General features: G+C 53.6%; 1 protein-coding gene across 3 annotated transcripts in view; it reads left to right on the forward strand.

Annotated features, from left to right (window-relative positions):
* IGHMBP2 (immunoglobulin mu DNA binding protein 2) overlaps positions 1–6,558 on the forward strand; it is a 37,164-nt gene extending 30,606 nt beyond the window's left edge. For all 3 annotated transcript variants that reach the window (XM_004051683.5, XM_063693289.1, XM_055354693.2), the window contains 5 exons: positions 388–482; positions 1,234–1,357; positions 2,172–3,038; positions 4,136–4,308; positions 5,489–6,558. In XM_004051683.5, coding sequence (XP_004051731.5) covers positions 388–482; positions 1,234–1,357; positions 2,172–3,038; positions 4,136–4,308; positions 5,489–5,686 — 1,457 coding nt within the window. In that variant the 3' untranslated portion in view covers positions 5,687–6,558. The remainder of the gene's footprint in view (positions 1–387; positions 483–1,233; positions 1,358–2,171; positions 3,039–4,135; positions 4,309–5,488) is intronic.
* The last annotated feature ends 12,329 nt before the right edge of the window (positions 6,559–18,887 follow it).

Below are 18,887 nucleotides of genomic sequence, written 5' to 3' on the forward strand. Positions count from 1 at the left end.
TTCTCCAGGGTGAGCAGCCCGCTCCTGGGTGAGATGGGCCTGGCAGCATTTTACGGCCTTCTCCTGAATGGTGGCCCAGCTCTGCCTGGCTGGTCTGGTGATGGGAACTGTCATTGCTCAGCTGACACCACCATCTCCCCAGTTCCACGTTGAACAGGATGCACGGCCATAGGAGTCAAAAGGCCTTCATTGCTGATGTGAAATTCAAGTTAGCTGGGCATGGCTGGTCCTGGGGCCCTGGGACACAGATGATTAGCTCCCAGGAAGCCACCTGAGTGGAGGATCAGCTGGCCATGATAGACAGAAACGTGCCCGAAACACGTGTTGGTGGTGGATGCCCGCTTGGGGCGACCTTCTGCTGCTCACCCGTTCTTTCTTTCCCTTCAGGCGAAGTCCGCCTCGTCAGTTTGCACATCCAGGCTCTGGTGGATGCTGGTGTTCCAGCCCGTGACATTGCCGTGGTCTCGCCATACAACCTCCAGGTACGAGGGTTTCCTTTTGTCCCTCTGCAGAGCAGCTGGGGCTCACACAACCTAGAGGGTGAAAGAAAAAGAGTGATTTGTTGGCTGTGGTGACCGAAAAGTTCAGGGGTAGGGCTGACCTTATTGTGACTGGATCCAGGGCCCAAATGATGTCGTCAGGGCCCCCTCTGCGTGTTCGTCTGCCCGCCCCACCTTGCCGCCCTGCCCCGCCTGCCCTGCCCGGTGCCCCAGCCTTCTGTACTGGCTTGTGTTCTGGCCAGATTTGCCAGGTGACCCCAGCAGCCTCAGGCTGACACAGTCCTTCCACAGGCAGCCCTGGTGGAACAGCCTGTCCTTTTCTGGCATTTCCCACAGGAGCCTCAGCCTTGAGCCTTGCTGGTCTGGCTCAGGTCGTGTTCCCATGCGTATCTCATTTGGTAGGAAAAATGTACCTTCCGGAGTATGGGGAGGATCTGTGGAAGTGGCCATCATACCTTCCTGGTGTGCAGGCATCACACATAGGCCTGTCTGAGGCTGGCGGCTGTCATAAGCCAAAAGAAATGATCAAATGCCAGGGACAGGGTGTGGTGTTGGCGTGCATGCGTGCCCGTGAGGAGGGCGGACAGGAAGCCTTTCCCCATGGGGCTCCTGCAGGCTCCACTTTCCAGGTCCTGGCTGTTTCGCAGCGTGAGGCCCTCTGCTGAGCTGAAGGGCAGGGTCTTGCTGTGCTGGCATGGGGGGTGAGGAAACCACAGCCTGGCTGGTGTTTCAGGTGGACCTGCTCAGACAGAGCCTTGTGCACAGGCACCCCGAGCTTGAAATCAAGTCTGTCGATGGCTTCCAAGGCCGAGAGAAGGAGGCCGTGATACTGTCCTTCGTCAGATCCAACAGGAAAGGTACGGAGCCCTAGCCAGAGTCCTTTGGGGACAGCACAGAAGTGAATTTATTGATTGAGGGGCATATTGGGTGACTGCTGGGTGCCACACTGGTTTCTGGCATTGTGCTCATGGTGCAGCTTCTGTCCTTAGTAAGTTCATGTCAGGCAAAGCACAGGCAAGAGAGTCTGCGGAGGCTCAGAGGCGTGAGTGTGCTGTCAGGGAGCAGGTGGCTGGGGTGGCAGCTGGGGGCGCAGGGTGGGCTGGGAATGATCAGGACACCCTGCCGAGGAGGTGGAGCCCCCTGCGGCCCAGAGCTGGCCTTTAGCCTCCATGCACGGAGCCGCGGGGTGTGGTGGTCGTGGCTGTGGTTTCTGTGCTGCTGTGGTGTGTGGGCTTTCCCATTCGGGATGAGAGTTGTTCCCAGAAGCAGGTTTAGTGAACGGGCTTTGTGAGACATTCTCAGAAGGCAGAAAGCAGGTGAGGCCTGGCTAGAAGCTATGGGGGAAAGAAGGGAAGGTCCTGGAAGGTTTCTTGTGCTTTCTCCCTGGTGCCAGCTGCAGCCACACCCCAGGCGGCCCCTGAGGCTGGGCTTAGAAGGAAAGGAGCGACAGAACCCAGTCGGGTTCCCCAGAGCCCCACTCAGTCAGCTGTGGCAGCCAGATGCCAGGGCAGGTGTGGCATCACGGTGCCACGCGTGGCCGGGCAGCCGTGTGGATGGTGGGCCACGCGCAGGGGACCACACTTTTGGTGGTGGTTACTGATAAGGGCGTAGGAGCCTGACTGTGTTTCTTAGTCTGAAACCTGCTTCTCACTCCCCTCTGGCCTTTTGTAGGTGAAGTTGGTTTTCTTGCTGAGGACCGGAGGATCAACGTGGCTGTCACCCGTGCCCGACGCCACGTGGCGATCATCTGTGACTCCCGTACTGTCAACAACCATGCATTTTTGAAGACCCTGGTGGAGTATTTCACACAGCATGGGGAAGTACGCACGGCCTTTGAGTATCTTGACGATATTGTCCCAGAAAACTATTCCCATGAGAGCTCCCAGGGTTCCAGCCATGCTGCCACCAAGCCCCAGGGACCTGCTACGTCCACCAGGACCGGAAGCCAGCGGCAGGAGGGAGGCCAGGAGGCCGCAGCACCTGCCAGACAGGGCCAGAAGAAGCCAGCTGGGAAGTCTCTGGCCTCTGAAGCCCCATCTCAGCCCAGCCTCAACGGAGGCAGCCCAGAGGGAGTGGAGAGCCAAGACGGCATGGACCACTTCCGGGCCATGATAGTGGAGTTCATGGCCAGCAAGAAGATGCAGTTGGAGTTTCCTCCTTCCCTCAATTCCCACGACAGGCTGCGGGTCCACCAAATAGCCGAGGAGCACGGGCTGAGGCACGACAGTTCCGGGGAAGGGAAGAGGAGGTTCATCACTGTTAGCAAGAGGGCCCCGCCGGCCCCGCGACCCCGAGCAGCCCTGGGACCCCCAGCAGGGACCGGTGGCCCAGCCCCTCTCCAGCCAGTGCCCCCTAGCCCTGCACAGACTGAGCAGCCTCCCAGGGAGCAGCGTGGCCCAGACCAGCCTGATCTGAGGACGCTGCACCTGGAGAGACTGCAGAGGGTCAGGAGCGTGCAGGGGCAGCCCGCCAGCAAGGAGCAGCAGGCCTCAGGGCAGCAGAAACTTCCAGAAAAGAAAAAGAAAAAAGAAGCCAAAGGTAAGTCAACTAATAAGAACATGGGGCAGTGTCCCCTCACTGGGGTGCTGGCCCCACTTGGAGCCCACCTGCCACCATCAACAGAAGGAAGGGCTTCCTCCTGGTGGCGCCGTGCCTGTGTCATTTTAGCTTTATTTTCAGTCACGCCACTCCCAGCTCCGTCTGGGCTCCCCTAGGTCGGTGATCAGGTCACGGGCACCTTCTTGTCCCAGAGCCTGTGTGGGACTCGGCAAGTAGGCAGCACTCAGAGCATGTCTGCGGCAGCAGGAGGGGCCTGGAAGAGCAAACATGGATGGCTCCCTGGAGCCCCTTGGGAATGGAGCTATCACGGGGTCCCATGCAACATGTGGCCCTGGAGGGTGGAGGTCTTGCACAGCAAAAGGGTGCACTCTGCCTGGAAGTTGTCCTGGGCAAAATGCTCAGAACCACAGGGGCTGGCTGAGCGCAAAACCATTCTTGCCCTTGGGCCATGTGGAGTCCCTGGGTGGGCTCTGCCCTGTTTGCCACATCCTGCATTGTGCCCACCCCGCAGGAGCTGGCTAGGCGTGCAGTGGGAGTTGGCCAGGCATACGCTGGCAGAGCGTGTAGACCTGGTCGGTCTTGGGGAACTCCTGCTACCGCCGTTTTCCTCAGCAAGAGCATGCAGGAGTTCCAGCTTGCATTGATTCATTGAATTCCTGAAGCGAAGCTACACCAGCACATGGGTGGCTTTGATAGGGGCCTCCCAGAGCCTGGGGCTCCAGAGGAATTCACTCCTAAAACCTTTGTTGAGCAGCTACTGTATGCCACGCTTTGTGCTAGAGGACAGGACTGATGCCACCCCTGCCCCCAGGCACTGACAGGGTAGCAGAGGGAAGACACATGAGCTGCTTTTTAATTTTTTTTAGAATTAATAGAGACGGGGTCTCACTCTGTCACTATGTTGCCCAGGCTAGTTTTGAACTCCTGGCCTCAAGCAGTCCTCGTACCTCGGCCTCCCAAAATGCTGGGATTACTGGTGTGAGCCACCGTGCTTAGCCATGAATTGATTTTAAAACCTTAAATGAGGGGCCAGGTGTTGTCTTTCCGTTTGCCTGAGTGACGCGGGTCTTCTCCAGGACATCCGGCCACAGATCTGCCCACGAAGGAGGACTTTGAGGCCCTGGTTTCTGCCGCCATTAAGGCTGATAACACCTGCGGCTTTGCCAAGTGCACAGCCGGCGTCACAACCCTGGGCCAGTTCTGCCAGCTCTGCAGCCACCGCTACTGCCTCAGCCACCACCTGCCCGAGGTATGTCGGCCTCCCCTCCTGCGATCAGACAGTGGGGAGGGGTGGTGGGTTCCGTCTCCAGGAAGCAGACCCTGGGCAGACTTGTTCCAGTCGGAACAGTCAGCTCCTTACGAGCTCCAGATACCTTCAGAAACAGAAATCAGACACTGACTCATGATCGGTTTTCAGCACATCAGGGCACAAGCAAACAAAATGCCTTATTTGCTGAGCTGCAGCCACGTTAGTGGGAATTCTGGGCAGAGGGAATTTTGTCCCAGTGTCCTTGGGTTCTGTCAGTGGCCTAATCTGGTCTGTTTGGCATAGGGGAGGTGGGAGGCAGAGCCTCCAGCCCGTCATCTGAGCTGGCCATGGCCCGGCTGCTGTGTCATTCATTCCTTGAACCGGGGTTGATGAGAACCCCCTGGGCCAGGTGTGGGCGCCTGTGGGAAGCTGAGGTCTGAACCAGCCTTGTCTCTACCCTGGAGGATGCTGGGCCTGGTCGGGGATCTGAGTAAGAGACCAGCATACGGTAACAGGTGTTGAGTGCTCCGAGGGAGAAAACCCAGGGCCAGGGTGGCAGCAGGGTCACCCACCCAGATGCAGCAGTCAGGGTGGGCTTCCTGGAGGAAGTAACACTGGGGCTGAGACCTGTGGGACAGAAGGTGGGAGCTGGGCTGGGGAGGACAGGGCCGATGGCGGGTGGGCAGGCAGGCTATCCACCCTTAGAACATGCGTAAAGCCCCGGGCCCAGTCAGAGAGTTGGGAGTAGAGTGTGAGGCAAGATGGCTAGAGTCAAGGCTGGGCATGTCCTGGCGAGCTGCCTGGAGGAGTCAGGCCTGATCTGAAGGCAGTGGGGCACCCTCTAGGGTGTCAGCAGGGCTGTGATGTCACCGGTCTTGGCTGCAGTGTGGATTAGGTAGGCGGAGGCTGGGAGGCAGTGGGAAGTGGCCGCAGGGACTGTGTGGTCAGTCAGGGTGGTGCCATTTCCTGTGTGCACACTCGGGGGCTCCCGCCACACCAGGGTGCAGACCACCCCGCCGCTCTCCCGCCAGGCAGCCTGCAGGGTGAAGGACTGACATGGCGGGAGGAGTGGCCTTCTCTGTTGTGGCGCCTGTGGCCCCCCAGCTCTTTGATGGGCAGAGCTGCAGGATCTGCCTCCTTGCCCCTGTGAGCCCAGCAGTGATTCTTGTGTCCTCCCCAGATCCATGGCTGTGGTGAGAGGGCTCGCGCCCATGCCCGGCAGAGAATCAGCCGGGAAGGGGTCCTCTATGCCGGCAGCGGGACCAAGGACAGATCCCTGGACCCAGCCAAGAGGGCCCAGCTGCAGAGGAAGCTGGATAAGAAGCTGAGCGAGCTCAGCAACCAGAGGACCAGCCGGAGGAAGGAGAGGGGGACGTGACCAGCCGCATCCTCGCACACCCCGCGGAGCTCTCTCCATGGTAGCCCAGGGCGCCGCCAGACCATGCTCCGCCTCCACCAGGGCCACAGAGGAGCGGAGGGGCCTATTGGGGAGGAGCGGAGGGCCCTGTGGGGGAAGGTTGGGTTTTTGGATCCCAGGGATGAGCTTTTCCGATGTCACAATGTGGAGAAAAGCACCTGGGGGACAACAGTGCTCGTGCAGGTGGGGCTTGGGAAATGCACGTCCCTTCTCCTCACTCCCCGCCAAAACCCACATCCCAGCCTCTGGATCCTGGGGAAGGTTCCAGTCCCTGGAGAATACCCAGGGCCTCAAACTTGAAGTCACTCCTCCAATGTCTGGGACTTGCCAGCTCAACCCATTAGGATGAGGGTGCTGAGAGGAAACAGGAAACAAGACTCTGCGAATGGCGCTCAGGCAGGGAGTGGCGTTTGGCTTGCACGTTCCCATGCGGCCAGATGCTGGGGCCACTTTCCTTCTGTCTGCTGTTTGCTGGTGACTGCAGTGTTCCCCCTCCTCCTCACCACGGGGCTCCTGTGAGTCTGGGGGGCACCTCTTTCTGGCCTGTGCACCTCTCTCTGGCTTATAAAGGCGCCTGGCCTGTGCCAGCCCCTCCTTGTTGCGCCTCACTGTGGGGACCAGGTGAGCCGGCTCTCCCACGTGGCTGTCCCGGGAAAGCTGCCCCACAGCCTCAGCATCTTCAGCACTTACCGATCCAGAGCCTCCCGGCCTTCTGTGGTGCCCTGTACCAACTCTTCTGTTTAAGAGAACCTCAGATGATGTACCTGAGCCTCAGGGTTTTGTTTCAGAGGGATATAAATTATTTAAAAATTAAATGAAAACGTTGCACACTGCCCCAGTGTGTCTGCTGTGGGTCTAAGGGGCGCGCCCTTTGCCTGTTCTGCTCAGCTGCTGTGCCCTCCCTGCCGCGTCTCTCAAGCCCCCTCTCCTTCTGACCTCTCTGCGGCAGACTCTCCCGGTGCAGGCTCCTCTCTCCTTAAATCCCATTCATGTCCTTTTATGTCCCCGATGGTTCTGAGTGAGGTTGAGCTTCCCTGACCTGCACCTAGGGTGGCTGTCCCCCAGAGGCCATTTACGCAGCGCGTTCGGCTAGTGTGTCCTCAGGCCAGGCCTGCACGCTTTGACTGCCGTGTTCTTGCTGGTCCTGGGCGACTCTCCCCTCCTACCCGGGCTGACGCCCCACCCTGGGCCACTAGAGCCCCTCCTCCTCCCCCTGTCCTGGACGCCTTCCTTGTGTGTTCCCGTCAAGTGGCTTTTGGACTGAATTGTTTGGGAAGGGGACCAGAACTCTACTGCATTTTGTGTCAAGTGCTGCAGAGTTAATCTGGTTGCTTCCATAAGTGCTGAGCACCGTGCACAGAAGGCTGCAGTTCTCATGCTCTTTGAGGACCCGTGGCTGTGGGAGGCATTTGTGTAATGATGCTCTTGGGGGATGAGGGCACCATTGGAAGCATCTCCTGGTCGACACAGCACACAGGGACAGGTGTTCTTCCTGCAGGGGCGGGGGCGGGGGTGCCTGCTTAAGCTCCCTAACTTCCCAGAATCCAAACAGCTGATAAGAGTCCTGCCCTGGGGTTGACACGGATGCTGAAAGATGTTGGCTCTTGGGTGGGAGACAGCTGACAGCCACACTCCCTGCCTCCTAGGTAGCCTGTCTGCAGGAGAGAAGAAGGCCAAAGAGAAACAGACCCAAAAATGGGGGTGGGAGAGTGACCTGATGACACTGTTTGAGCACCTGGATGTAGCCATGCCTGACCTTCACTCCATTCTTCCTGGTGTCCTGAGCTAGTAAATCCCCTTTTTTAGCTGAAGAAGTCTGCCTTGGGTTTTTGTCACTTGCTGCCAAAGAATCTTTGCTGACCCAGTTATGCCTACATCCGTTTATCTTATCGGGCATACCCCTCCCAGCATGGAGGCAGTATGGAATTAGTGTCGCCCACTCATTAGAGAAGGCACGATTGGAATCCAAGCCCTGTACCTTTATCCAGGTGTTCTTCTGTGGGCCGTCCCTCCAGGAGGAGCTTGAAGTAGAGGAAGGCAGCCAGCATCAGCGGCGGGCGGGGCGGGTGGGGGGTGGAAGCTTCTGGAATCGGAGGGACCTGAGTCTGAACGCCAGCCAGCACCACCGTCCACTGAGGTGTGGCCTCAGCAAGTCACCTCTCCTCTCTGAGCCTGTTTGTCATCTGTGAAGCAGGACGGGAACAGTTGCTGCCGTGCCAGCTGTGCTAAGTGGAAGACATGAAGTGCAGCATCACGTCCTTGCGGGACCTGGCTCCGGGTTCGTCGTCTCCCTGGCTGTGCCTCCCAGCCTCCTGCATGGAGCCTTCTCCCCTTCAGCGCTGACCACCGCAGCCCTTGGTGATGCATTGTTAAAATGCCAGAACCCAAGGTTGCAACATAAAAAGTTTCCATTTCTCATCCCAGAGAGGCCTTGTTAGGAAAATATTTGTAGCTGGTTGTTTGAAAAGTACGCTACAGTTTGGCCTGGATAGGGTAACCCAAAAAAAGGAAAAAAATTTCCCAAGCCAAACGTCTCCCTGGCGAGCTGGAGTGTGGTCTTGCTGACAGTAGCTGCAGGCTGTAGCCCACCCGGGCCGGAACTGGGTGGAAGGGAGTAGAGGACTCCCTTCCAGGGAGAACTGCCCACCTCCACCCGTGCGGCTCCCCTGAGGTAGCCCCGCCATGTGCTCCTTTCCGGGGGTGCCGGGCAGGGCAGTGGGCACAGGCAGGAGCCCCTGCCAGCTCTGGGCTTTGCTCCTGAGTTTACTTGGGATGTGCTGCATGCCTTGGGGCCTCAGTTTCCTCCTCTGTAACATGGGGAAGTAACAAGACCTGTCTCAGGGTAGCTGTGAGGATGAAATGATCAAACACACAAGGCCTTGGGTACGGCGCCTGGCTTCTAATAAATGTGTTGCCCTCCTCCTCGTCATCTTGCAAAGCAGCAGTGGAGAGGAACGAGACGGCACGTGCCGCCTATAGAAGGGTTTCAGCAAATGGCCTTTCCTACCAGAGACAGAGGCAAGAGTGCCCAGGTCCCAAGGGCCCACCGGTCAGCTGCTGGTGGAAGTCGCAGGTCCCCCAGTGTGGGTCTGCCTGGCTTCCTCGCACCCAACACAGCTTGCCCCCGCCCTGTGCCGAGCAGGCCAAGGGCGGGCCTAGGGCAGGCCTGCTCTGTTTACCTTGGTTTGTTTGTAGCTGCCCAGAGGGATCCCAGAGTGGGCTGAAAGGCACCACGCTGCTTTGGGAGGTTTTAGGCCCACGTTATAGCCCTGGCACTTAAAAGGAATTGTGGTCACTGCTGGGAGCATAGCAAAAGCTGCAGCCTTATTTGGTCTGGAAACTTCTTTGCTTGCAGGAAAAGCAGAATGGGGAAGCAGCCTCTCGTGTGGGTGGGCAGATTGGGGCCAGTTCTTCATTACCCAGGGATATGAATTACTTTGCTACCTCACTTGGCTCTGGTTTTGGCTTCTGGCCTTCTCCACTGAAGCTGCAGCTCACAATCTCCCCCGGCCCTCAGCTGCCAATGAGCTGTTCTGTTGTGCAGCTTTATTGAGGTGTAATTGTCATGCCATAGAATGCACTCATTGTAAATATACGATTCAGATTCGATGATGTTAGTAAACATGGGGCTGGGCCACATACCCCCACCCGTCCCTACTGCTGGGTGCTGGTCTGCAGTTAATCTCTGCTCCTGCCCTCAGCCCCAGGCAGTCACCAGTCAGCTTTCTGTCCCTATACATTTGCCTTTTCTGGAAACTTCATATAAATATAGACTGTCCCCAACTCCCCGTGGTTTTGACGTAACGATTTTTTGACTTTACAATGGTGCAAAGGCTTGTATGCATTCAGTAGAAACCACCATTCTGTGTTCATGTTCAGTACAGTATTCAGTAAATGACATGAGAAATTCAACACTTTATATTATCAAATAGGTTCTGTGTTAGATGAGTGTGCTCAGTAAGCGTTCTGAACATGTGTAGGGTAGGCTAGGCTAAGCTACGATGCCCAGGAGGTCAGGTGTATTGAAAGCATTTTCAATCTGCAATGTTTTCAATTCCCCATGGATTTGTGGGGAACATATTCCCATCATAAGTCGAGGAACATCCGTATCCAGCCCCGTGCATCTGCGTTCTTTTACTTCACCTGATGTTTTTGAGGTTTGCCCATGTGGTGGCGTGTATCAGTGTTTCAGTTCTTTTTATTGTCAAACAATGTCCCATTGTATGGATACACCCATTTAGTGTATCCACTCATCTATCGGATATTCAGATTGCTTCCACTTTTTGGCTGTTTTGACCCATGAGGCTGCTATGAATATTCATCGTTCAAGTCCTTCTGTGAAAACATGCATTTTCATTTTTCTTGGGTAGATTCTTAGAAGTGGAATTGCTGGGTCATAAGTTAGTTTATTCATTTAAGAAACTACCAGGCTTTTCCAGAGAGGTTATACCATTTTACATTCCTGCCAGCTATGTATGCGGGTTCTAGTTTTTCTGTTCTTGCCAACATTTGGTATTGTCTGATTATTATTACTATTACCGCCATGTTAGTGGGTATATACTATGATCTCATTGTAGTTTTAATTTGTATTTTCTGAAAGACTAAGGATGCTGAGCACCCTTTTCATGCGCTTATGGGACATTTAGATATCTCCTTTGGTAAATTTTTCTTTTTTTTTCTTTTTTTTTTTTTTGAGACAGGTCTTAGTTTGTAGCTCAGGCTGGAGTGCAGTGGCACAAACAGGGCTTACTACAATCTCGACCTCCTGGGCTCAAGGGATCTCCAGGCTCAAGGGATCCTCCAACCTCAGCCTCCCCGAGTAACTGGGACTACAGGCGCGTGCCACCACACCTGGCTATTTTTTTTTGTAAAGATGTGGTTTCGCCATGTTGCCCAGGCTGATCTCAAACTCCTGGGCTCAAGTGATTTGCCCACCTTGGCCTCCCAAAGTGCTGGGATTACAGGCGTGAGCCACCACACCTGGCCTCTTTTATTATTATTATGTTCATAGAGACAGGGTCTTGCTTTTTTGCCTGGGTTGGTCTTGAACTCCTGGGCTTAAGCCATCCTCCTGCCTCAGCCTCCCAAAATACCGGGATTATAGGTGTGAGTTACCGTGCCTGGCCCTTTGGTGAAATTTCTGTTCAAATCTTTTGCTCATTTTTAAGATAAATTGAAGTGTCCTATTATTGAGATATAAGATATCTTTAGGCCGTGCATGGTGGCTCATGCCTGTAATCCCAGCACTTTGGGAGGCCAAGGCAGGCGGATCACGAGGTCAAGAGATCAAGACCATCCTGGCCAACATGGTGAAAGGCCATCTCTACTAAATATACAAAAATTAGCGGGGGCATGGTGGTGTGCACCTGTAATCCCAGCTACTCAGGAGGCTGAGGCAGGAGAATCACTTGAACCTGGGAGGCAGAGGTTGTAGTGAGCCCAGATCATGCCACTGTACGCCAGCCTGGGCGACAGAGGGAGACCCTGTCTCAAAAAAACAAAACAAAACAAAACAAAACTTTATATAGCCTGGATAGAAATCTTTTATCAGATGTATGATATGCAAATATTATCTCCCAGTCTTTGGATTATTTCAATATTTCCTTAATATTGTCTTTGGAAGTGCAAAAGTTTTAATTTTTTAAAGTCCAGTTTATCGATTTTTTTTCTTTTATGGCTGTGCTTTCGGTGTCATGTCTAACATCTCTTTACCTAAATTGAGATCACAGAGGTTTTTCCTATGTTTTCTTTTAGACATTGTACAGATTTAGTTCTTCTGTTCAGGTCTGTGATCTGTCTTGAGTTCATTTTCATGTATGGTATTGGTATAAGGCAAGGGCCAAAGGTTGGTTGGTTTGGTTGGTTGGTTTTTGCATGCGGATCTCCAGTTGTCCCAGCAATTGTTGAAAGACTCCTGTTTCTTCATGGAATTGCCTTGGCGTCGTGTTAAATATTGTTTGAGCATAAATGGAGGGGTTCATTTCTGGGTTCTCAATTCTGTGCCATTCATCTGTCCATCCTTACGCCAATACCACAGGCTCCTCCCATCCCCATCATGAGGGCAGCCTTCTGGTCATGGAGACATTGCAAGTTTACACTTAGAGGCATGGCCCCCCCAACCCGTCTCTGACTCAGCGAAAATGGAAAGAGTTTTGAAAACATATAGCCACACTCAAGATAAACACCCCTGTGTTCCAGACCACAGAGAGAAACAGGGCTGGCTGGATGCGATGGTTCACGTCTATAATCCCAGCACTTTGGGAGGCTGAGACGGGCGGATCACCTGAGGTCAGGAATTTGAGACCAGCCTGGCCCAACATGGTGAAACCCCGTCTCTACTAAAAATACAAAATTAGCCGGGCATGGTGGCACATGCCTGTAATCCCAGCTACTTGGGAGGCTGAGGCAGGAGAATTGCTTGAACCTGGGAGGCGGAGGTTGCAGTGAGCCCAGATCGCGCCACTGCACTCCAACCTGGGCGACAGAGCGAGACTCTGTCTCAAAAAAAAAAAAAAAGAAAGAAAAAGAAACAGCTGGCCGAGGAGGGGATGCTGTGGACCTGCTAGGGTCCTCGTCTGGTCAGGAGCAGGGGTGGCCTGGAGCCTTTTTTCCTGTGGGTAAAAGGAACAAAAACGGCCAGTTATGAAGTGGGATCTGAGCCAGGCTCTCACTATGAAACTGGATGGTAAGGCAGGGCTTTCTGATTCATCAGAGGAAAAAAAAAAAGCTGTTCCAGTTACTATGGCTGCATAACACATCTACCCAAAACAGCCATTTATCACATTCATGGGTTCTGTGGCTCAAGAATTTGGACAGAGCACAGTGAACATGGAGATTCGAGAGGCCGGTGCTTGTCTCAAGGTGGCACCGACCCTGAGGTGAAATTTGGTCCTGGGGCTGCGGCAGGGTCAGGCCGACCTTGTCCCCTGCTGAGACCCCATGTTTGCTTAGCTCCCCAGCACCCACCCTGAGAGTCGCCCAGTGAGTCGCATGCCCCTGGCTCAGGCTGTCTTCTGGGCACCGGACTTGAGCGTCAGTCCCCAGCCTCGCAGCCCTAGGTGCCAGTCATGTGCTGATTATCTCCAGCTTTGATCCCTCCCCACACTCCAAATACCACTCACATTTCCCCTGGGATGTTTAGTAGGCAGGTGAGTGCAGCGCCTCCAGAATCCAGTGCCTAGTCTGCCCCGGGGAGTGGACTGAGCGCTTCCCTCCCCACAGGTAAATCCATATGCTAATCCCCAAACCTGTGAATGTGACCTTATCTGGGAAAAGAGTCTTCGCAGATGTAATTAAGTAAAGGTTCTTGAGAGGAGATCATCCCGGGTTACCTGGATGGTCCCTAAATCCAATGACAGGTGTCCTTCTAAGAGACATGTGAGAAGAGAAGGAGGCTGCCTGCAAACACAGGCAGAGGCTGGCGTGGTGCAGCCACAGGCCAAGGAACGTGGAGCCCCCAGAAGCTGGAAGTGGCAGGACAGAGCCGCCCCTCGAGATTTTATCTTGAAGAGAGAGAATCAGTTTCTGGGTTTGTTGTTGTTGCTGTTTTTTGAGATGGAGTTTTGCTCTTGTTGCCCAGGCTGGAGTGCAGTGTCGCAATCTCGGCTCACTGCAACCTCCGCCTCCCGGGTTCAAGCGATTCTCCTGCCTCAGCCTCCCGAGTAGCTAGAATTACACCTGGAATGACAGGTGCCCGTCACCACACCCAGCTAATGTTTTTATACTTTTAGTAGAGACGGGTTTTTGCCATGTTGGCCAGGCTAATTTCGAACTCCTGACCTCAAGTGATCCACCCGCCTCGGCCTCCCAAACTGCTAGGATTACAGGTGTGAGCCACTGCACCAGGCCGTTGCTGCTTTTGAGTCAGGGTCTCAGTGTGTGGCCCAGGCTGGAGTGCACTGGTGCGATTATAGCTCACCGAAGCTTCAGCCTCCAGGGTTCAAGTGATCCTCCTGCCTCAGCCTTCCAAAGGGCTGGGATTACAGGCGTGCGCCACTGCCTCTGGCCTTCTTACATCTTTTTTCCTGTTTTCTATCTCTTCATCTCTTCCTTTTTTAAACAATGAGATGTTCCTCAGCCTTATTTTCCAACCATTTTATTTTTGTTTAGGTTTTAAAAATTCACACCATTTTCCTTTCAGCATCCAAGAGCCCTTCCCTCGTGTCCCTTTTTGCAGCGCCCTCCCTGTTGGGGCTGTGTCTTCTCTTTTCTGTCTGCGGGTGTGGTTTTGTATTGTTTGCTGCTTTCTTTTTCCTGCAGTGTTTCGATTCCAAATGGCTTCCGTCTGCCTTTCGCATCGTGGCTTTCTGCAGATTCTGGTAGTTGTCCCCTCCTATCAGCCAGGGACTGACTCTCCAAGACCGTGCAGAGGGCTCGCTGACTGTGGGCTTCACTGAGGCATCAGCTGCCCGGCCGTTGAGCCAGGGACCAGAAGTCTTTCCCCCCGGATGTGCCAGGTTGCAATCACAGTCTCTGTTCATACACCCGCTTAATCACCCTCCACTCAGTACGGGGTCCCCCTGCCCAGCTATGCCTTGGGACCCTCAGGCAGACTCATTCTGTTTTACCCACTGCAGAGCCTAGTCGGGTATTTGGTCTTTTCTCAGAGTAGAGGAGGAGGCTTCTCTGAGTAGCAGATGGGATTAGAAGATCTGATTGCTGCTGCTTTCATAAAAATTGTAAAATATCTATAACATGAAATTTAACATTTTAACCATTGTGTAAGCAAGTGTACAACTCAGCGGCATCCCTTACATTCCCAGCGTTGTGCAACCATCACCACCATCTGTCTCCAGAACTTTCTCATCTTCCCACATGGAAACTCCATCCCCATCAAATACCAACCCCCCAGCCCGGCCCCCCAGCCCCTGGAATCTCTGTTCATTTTCTGTCTCCATGACTGATTGCTTCTTTTAAAGACTTCCATCCACCCGCCTTATTTTAGCTCCTTCCCACCCCACTTCTTGGGCTCCCAAGGCCCCCAGTTCCTGAGCCTTTAGGTGATTCTGTGGCATCAGTTTGTTTAGTGGCCTTATGTAGATGTGTGTGTTCAATCCGCTAACTTTACATGGATGTTTCTCTAGATCAGGGGGTCCCAGGGGTACGGGTCCATGACCTGTTAGGAACTGGGCCTCACAGCAGGAGGTGAGTGGTGGGTGCGCCCCGTGAAGCTTCATCTGTATTTACAGCCACTCCTCACTGCTCGCGTCACCGCCCGAGCTCCGCCTCCCGTCAGATCAGCGGCGGCGTTAGATTCTCATAGGAGCGCGAACCCTATTGTGAACTGCGCATGCGAGGGATCTAGGCTGCGTGCTCCTTTATGAGACTCTGATGCCAGATGATCTGTCACTGTCTCCCATCACCCTAAGATGGGACTGTCTAGTTGCAGGGAAAGAAGCTCAGGGCTCCCACTGATTCTACATTATGGTGAATTGTAGGATTATTTTATTATATATTACAATGTCAATAATAGAAATAAAGTGTGCAGTAAATGTCATGCTCTTGGGTCATCCTGAAATCATTCCCCCTGCCGCCCCACGGCCTGGCCCGTGGAGAAATTATCTTCCACGAAACCGGTCTCTGGTGCCAAAAAGGCTGGAGACTGTTGCTCTATAATATTTAAGTTATCTTTTGCAGAGACTTTGTTTTTTGAGACAGGGTCTTGCTCTGTTGGCCAGGCTGGAGTGCAGTGGCACAATCATGGTTCATTGTAGCTTCGACCTCCTGGGCTCCAGAGATCCTCCCACCTCAGCTTCCTGAGTAGCTGGGACTACAGACACATGCCACCATGCCCAGATAATTTTTTAAAAAAATTTTTAGTAGAGATAGGGTCTTGCTGCCCAGGCTGGTCTGCTGGGCTAAGTAATTCTCTCGCCTCAGCCTCCCAAAGTGTTGGGGTTACAGGCGTGAGTCACCACGCCTGGCCCTTTGCAGATACTTTGTAAACAACCAGTAGAATCATTTTATAATCACATTATATTACATAATCATTTAATGTTAGTGCTTAATGACAAAAGTTGGATATAAAACTACATAATCAGCATGCTCAACGTACGCCAAACACACATATATGCATAGAAAAGATGGAGCTGGGTGTGGTGGCGCACACCTGTAGTCCCAGCTACTCAGGAAGCCAAGGCGGGAGGATCGCTTGAGCCCAGGAGTCCCAGGCCAGCCTGGGTAAACATAGTGAGACCTTGGCTCTAAAATTAAAAAAAGAAAAAGAAAAGATACGAAGGCGTATGGCCATTGTAAACACCTCTGATCTTTGGGATTTGGTGTGATTCTTGGTCTCTCGTTTATAGCTAAAAAAAAAAAAAAAAGTTTCTCCAGTGATGAATGTTGGTTCTGTAATCAGAACAGGACAATTCCTGCTGGTTTTCCAGTTAGGCAGCCGATGGGGTCGCAGCTGCTCCCATTTTTCAGCAAGTGCCAAGGAAAGGCCAGATTTCCAGTGGGTCTGGGGTCCTCCGTGTTCTTTCTCCATCCCAGGCCTGTGTGGTCTCGGTGGCTGTGGGCTGGGGTGAGCCAGAGTTGGGCAGTGAGGAGAGGAAAATTGGCCCAGTTTGTGTCTTAGAAAAGTCCCTCTGGTGGCTGCCTTGAGGAGGTGTCTGAGGTGGAAAACCTGCCAGCAGCTATAGTCTGGAGAAGTCAGGGTCAGGTGGGGTACACAGGGGCGCATCTGCTGACTATGCATGGGCTCAGTCATCAGAACTTGCAGACTGGCCTCCTGCAGGGGTGAGGGGCTGGGAAGATCCCCGCGCTTCTGGCTTGGGGGACGAGTGACTTTAATGGCTCACAAAGCACTGTCCAAATGTTAACAATAATAATTGTATTTCTTTCTTGTTTAATGCACATATGCTACCCAGAAGTCCCACACTCCTGGAAATGCATGTATATGCAGAATTCCGGGTTTTCTAGGGATGTCAGGCTAATTGGCATCTACCAGACAGTTCTACTGAGACCTGGGGCCCCTCGCCATGAGCAGAAGCAGGGAAGGCTGCAGCCCCCCTGGGGTAGGAGCTCTTTGTCCTCATTGTAGCAGCGGTGGATGCAGCTCTCAGCCTGGCCCTTTTCAAGTCAGCCGGATAGGGTCCGAGTTCCTCCTGTCACTTGGGTCAGCCGGACAGGGGCCGAGCTCCTCCCCTCACAGGCCCGCTCTGTCTCATGACAGGTGTCAGTACCCGCTTGTCTGCTGGGAGAACTGTGTGATTCTCTGACAGAGGTCATGACACCTTGATACATTCTGCACCTTGGTTGCTGGGGGAGACATCTGACATCAGCCCGGCCAGGAGAACCCAGCTGTGGTTCCAGGTGTGGTGTGTGGCTCCAGGGGATGGCTTTTGGGGGTTTCACCCAGTCACGGCAAGCCTATCCCCTTGACCTGTGCCTATTCTAGGTGGACCTGGGAGCCTGATTCCAGGGGGACCTGGGAACCTGGTTCTGTTCAATGAACAGAGGAGAGGAGGACAGAGGAGAGAGGCCCCCAGAGGCTGGGGGCCTCTGGGAAAGATCTGATTTACGTTTTCTTTCTTTTTTGAGGCAGGGTCTCGCTCTGTTGCCCAGGCTGGAGTACAGTGGTGCAATCATGGCTCACTGCAGCTTCAACCTTCTGGGCTCAAGCGATCTTCCTACCTCATCCTCCCCTGTAGCTGAGACTACAGGCATGCGCCACCAACATCTAGCTAATTTTTGTATTTTTTGTAGAAATGGGATTTCACCATGTTGCCCAGGCTGCTCAAACTCCTGGGCTGAAGCAATTCACCTGCCTTGGCCTCCTGAAGTGCTGGGATTACAGGTGTGAGCCATCGTGCCAGCTCTGTTTTTAAGGTTTCACTCTGTCACCCAGGCTGGAGTGCGGTGGCACAATCACAGCTGACTGCATGCAGCCTCCACCTCCTGGCTTGAAGTGATCCTCCCACCTCACCCTCCTGAGTAGCTGGGACTGCAGGCATGTGCCACCCAGCTAAAAAATACACCCGGCTAATTTTTGTATTTGTTGTAGAGATGGGGTTTCACCATGTTGCCCAGGCTGGTCTCAAACTCCTGAGCTCAAGCAACCCACCCGCCTTAGTCTCCCAAAGTGCTGGGATTACAGGCATGAACCACCACGCCTGGCCTGATTTACTTTATCTCAGTGGATTTGCTACTTCTGGACATTTCCTGTCATAGAGTTGTACAACATACGGCCTTCTGTGACTGGCTTCCTTCACTGAGCGTGTCTTTCGGCTTCATCGGTGCTGCAGCGTGTCAGCTCACCATTCCTTTTTTTTTTTTTTTTTTTTTTTTTTTTAATAGAGTCTCCCTCTATCGCCTAGGCTGGAGTGCAGTGGTGTGACCTCAGCTCACTGCAACCTCTGCCTCCCAGGTTCAAGCGATTCTTCTGCCTCAGCCTCCCAAGTAGCTGGGACTACAGGTGTGCACCACCACGCCCAGCTAATTGTTTTGTATTTTTAGTAGAGACGGGGTTTCACCATGTTGACTGGGCTGCTCTTGAACTCCTGAACTCTGGTGATCCGCCCACCTTGGCCTCCCAAAGTGCTGGGATCACAGGCGTGAGCCACCGTGCCCGGCCTCGCCATTTCTTTTTAAGACAGAATAACATTCTGCTGTGTGGGCACACCACTTTTTGTTGATCCATTCATCAGGATAGGCATTTCGATTTTTCCACTTTCTGGCTATTGTGAATAATGCTGCTATGAACATTTGTGTTCAAGTTTTAATGTGGACGTCTTTTTCCTTCTCCTGGTTACTTACTTAGGAGTGCAAATGTGGGGTTTCATGGTAGTCTGTCTTCTGGATGTCTTGAAAAGCCAGCAGTGATTTAGGCCTTTGCAGCCAGCCTCTGAACCAGACTCTTTATAACTGTCTCCTTTGGCCCTCACTCTCCCCCTGGGAGGGAGGTGTGGACGTTCTGTCTGTTTTTTCAGGTGAGGAAACAGAGGTGCAGGGCAGCGGGGAGACTTGCCGGCCCTCACTGCAAACTCCGCCTCCTGGGTTCAAGTGATTCTCCTGTCTCAGCCTCCTGAATAGTTGGGATTATAGGCATGAGCCACCACGCCTGGCTAATTTTTGTATTTTTAGTAGAGACAGGGTTTCACCATGTTGGCCAGGCTGTTCTTGAACCCTGACCTCAGGTGATCTGCCTGCCTCAGCCTCCCAA

Source organism: Gorilla gorilla, chromosome 9 (assembly GCF_029281585.2).
Source record: "Gorilla gorilla gorilla isolate KB3781 chromosome 9, NHGRI_mGorGor1-v2.1_pri, whole genome shotgun sequence".
Classification (NCBI taxonomy): Eukaryota; Metazoa; Chordata; class Mammalia; order Primates; family Hominidae; genus Gorilla; species Gorilla gorilla.